This window comes from Aristolochia californica, unplaced genomic scaffold (genome assembly GCF_029961685.1).
Source record: "Aristolochia californica isolate CCGP_79_NKW_82.1479 unplaced genomic scaffold, dmAriCali1.0.hap1 SCAF_4, whole genome shotgun sequence".
Lineage (NCBI taxonomy): Eukaryota > Viridiplantae > Streptophyta > Magnoliopsida > Piperales > Aristolochiaceae > Aristolochia > Aristolochia californica.
This window is the reverse complement of record NW_027182103.1, coordinates 2878476-2881221: the sequence shown is the minus strand read 5'-3', so window position 1 is coordinate 2881221 and position 2746 is coordinate 2878476. Positions and strand designations below refer to the sequence as shown.

General features: G+C 40.1%; 1 protein-coding gene across 1 annotated transcript; it reads left to right on the top strand.

Annotated features, from left to right (window-relative positions):
• Positions 1-876: 876 nt before the first annotated feature.
• LOC137962173 (F-box/LRR-repeat protein At3g48880-like) lies at positions 877-1932 on the top strand. The gene is made up of 2 exons (XM_068808902.1): positions 877-1217; positions 1404-1932. Exons 1-2 carry the CDS (start codon positions 877-879, stop codon positions 1930-1932), a joined length of 870 nt encoding a protein of 289 aa, XP_068665003.1.
• Positions 1933-2746: the final 814 nt, after the last annotated feature.

Here is a 2746-nt window from a genome sequence, read left to right as displayed (position 1 = left end):
TAAAAAGCTGAGTCAATAGTGGAGATGGCATTGAAGAGTCAACTAATGTTGCAAGGTGATATAAACAAGTGGTCCAACTAAAGAAAGAAGGCTGGACAATCCAAAGTCCAAGCAGACATGTAGAAGGAGGAGGACGAGAGGACAAGTCTCATATCCTATGCAAGTAGTACGACCACTACAAGTCTTAGTGTCCAATCCAAAAGGGAGAAGCATCCATTCAACCTACATTCGATGATGAAGGGGAAGACTTCGAACAAATAAAGTTTTGTATGGCATGCTCAATTTATGGGAGGAGAACAGACTTATAAACTAAGTGATCAGTGTATGTAAGGCAGTAGTCAATAAAAATGCTGTACCTGATTTTTGTTTTAGACAGACTGAATGGAACAGAACGCACTGTTGTGCATTCATTCGTCTCGGAAATTTTATTTCTTCCTTTTATCATTCAGGTATGTGCAAATACCCTAGCAATTTGATCATGTTTCTAACGATTAAGGGCTTGTCTACACACATACAAATCTGAACTCGTCTCCAGTCTCCGTCTGACGAATGCCCGGTGCAGTCATTAACGTCTCTCTCGTTTTCCGAATTAACATTGTAATGAAACCCAACAATTATTTTCACAGCAGAGACATGAAGCTGATTCACAGCATGAATCTGCCAAGTCATTTTCGTTTTGAACATTATGACTTTCTCAAAATACCATGGGGTATCATCATGTTTCGAGAGCCAGAAAAGGGAAAAAGACTCTAACCAGAGGTCGTGTTAGCTGCCTCCAATTGATGAATAGACGTCTCCCGTCTCACCCTTTTGCTGCACTCTTCTCTTCAAACTTCTCGTTCCGTTACTACAGATACCATCAGGTCGTGCTGCGAGATGGAGAAAGCAAAGAGAATGAGAAGCTCACAATCGAGAGAATGGGGTCAGATGGACTCGAACATCCTCATCTGCATATTCGAGAAACTCCTCATCTCGGACTTGCTCCTGGGAGTTTCTCACGTATGCAAGGAGTGGAGAATGGCTGCTTCTAGAACCCGTTTTTTCATAGCAGGAACTCAACTGAATCTTCTGTGTCTTGATAGTTTCTCTCTGAAGGAGACGGCTATTTACATAAATCTACTCAAGATGGCGCTGAAAACCGAGACCAACCTGGATCATGTGCAGTTCCCTGAAGATGTAATTCTTCCAGAAGATGTTACTATATCCATCGCACAGAGGTAATACTGTCATTTTTCATTATTTGTAGTTTAGTTTCAAGAAGATTTTTTTTTTTATTATCTCGTGCAGAGATGCTGCTGGGGCAATCTTACTGGGTATTATTTTATTTATTTTGATCGCTTTTTTATTCCAAATTGGTGATTCTTCCAACTATGCTATCTATTAACTCTTTTTCTTATCAACAGGTCTACTTCTCTGAAGAGTCTGTTCCTGCCCCAGATTTCTGTGTTCCGTTTCCCACCATCACTCTTGACAAAGACTCTACCATACTGGAACAATCTCACATCTTTTGAAGCAATCACCTCGAGAGCCACTGCCGTCAGTTGCATCCGATTAGTTGGTCAGTACTGCAAGAAGCTCACTCATCTGGGTTTGTATGGGATCATAGAGAAACCGGAAGCTGAAGCCATCGTCACATGTTTCCCAGAAATCCAAAGTTTGGATTTCAGATCCTGTTTCTTCACCGAGTCTGCTTTGGATATCATCCTCGACGGGGCGAAAAATCTAACAAGGATTAATCTCATACATGTCATTTTTGCAGATGAGAGGGACATGAAGAAGCTCGCTACGAAAGTTTTAAAAGAAAGAGGAGCCAAGAATTTGAAGCCAGAGGTTCGTCACAAACTCGCTGCTCTTGAAACATTCCTTCACTGTGGAGGGAATATTTGTCATCATTGTTCTTGGTTTTACCCGGTGGAGCCTTTAGATCTTTGATTTTCTTCAGCCTCGGTAAAGGTTTGTTCTTGGTATTACAAGATGGCGCCTTTTGATCTTTAATTTTCTTCAGCCTCGGTAAAGGTTTTTGCATGTTTTTGGTTTGTGGATTGCAATAAGAAGAGAAATCGTCTTATACTTTTCAAATTGTTTCGTTTGAGTTCTCTAAATCAGGGTGGGTTTAACATACTTGTATCTGGCACCTGAAGATCTGAAAACAGCCGATATCCATAAATCTAAGATATAACGAGGGCATGTATCCCTCTCATTATCATCATATATCAAGGTTTGATGCACCGGTAGTGAGTATTGTATCGAGCACCTAAAAATCCAACAAAAAAATAGCATCACTACCGATACTTCTAGGGTTTTTTTGAAGGTTTATAAATCAGTATCAGTTAGTATCGGTGCTATCTTGTAATCCACTCTTGAACCCTATTAGTTCCCTCTTTATTACATTGTTTTCTTTATCAGGAAGGAAGAAGATAGCCTACACGGCCTCAACAGTAACCAAATCAGATAAATGGATAGACCTCTTTTTACAAGAAAATATGAACCAAAACAACCGATGCATCAAAGCTATATAACTACAAATCATGGCCTAAGTAATGAAAATAGACCTAGTACTGCTTCTGAACTTTTTCAGTTCCTTCCTAAAACCCTCCCAAGTACATGTAATCTTCGACTTCAAAGTGGCAGAGCTAAAGCCCTTTGGATAACATTCTACTGCAGTTGAAGCTTCTGGCAACGAATCAATCCCCTCTTATCTTACAACTTGTAATTCCGTCGCCCTTTCTTCTGTTTCTGCTTTCTT

Coding starts and splice junctions, on each gene's coding strand:
- LOC137962173 (XM_068808902.1), top strand. CDS start 877: ATGGAGAAAGCAAAGAGAATGAGAAGCTCACAATCGAGAGAATGGGGT. Junction 1,218..1,403: donor ACTATATCCATCGCACAGAG/GTAATACTGTCA, acceptor TCTTATCAACAG/GTCTACTTCTCTGAAGAGTC.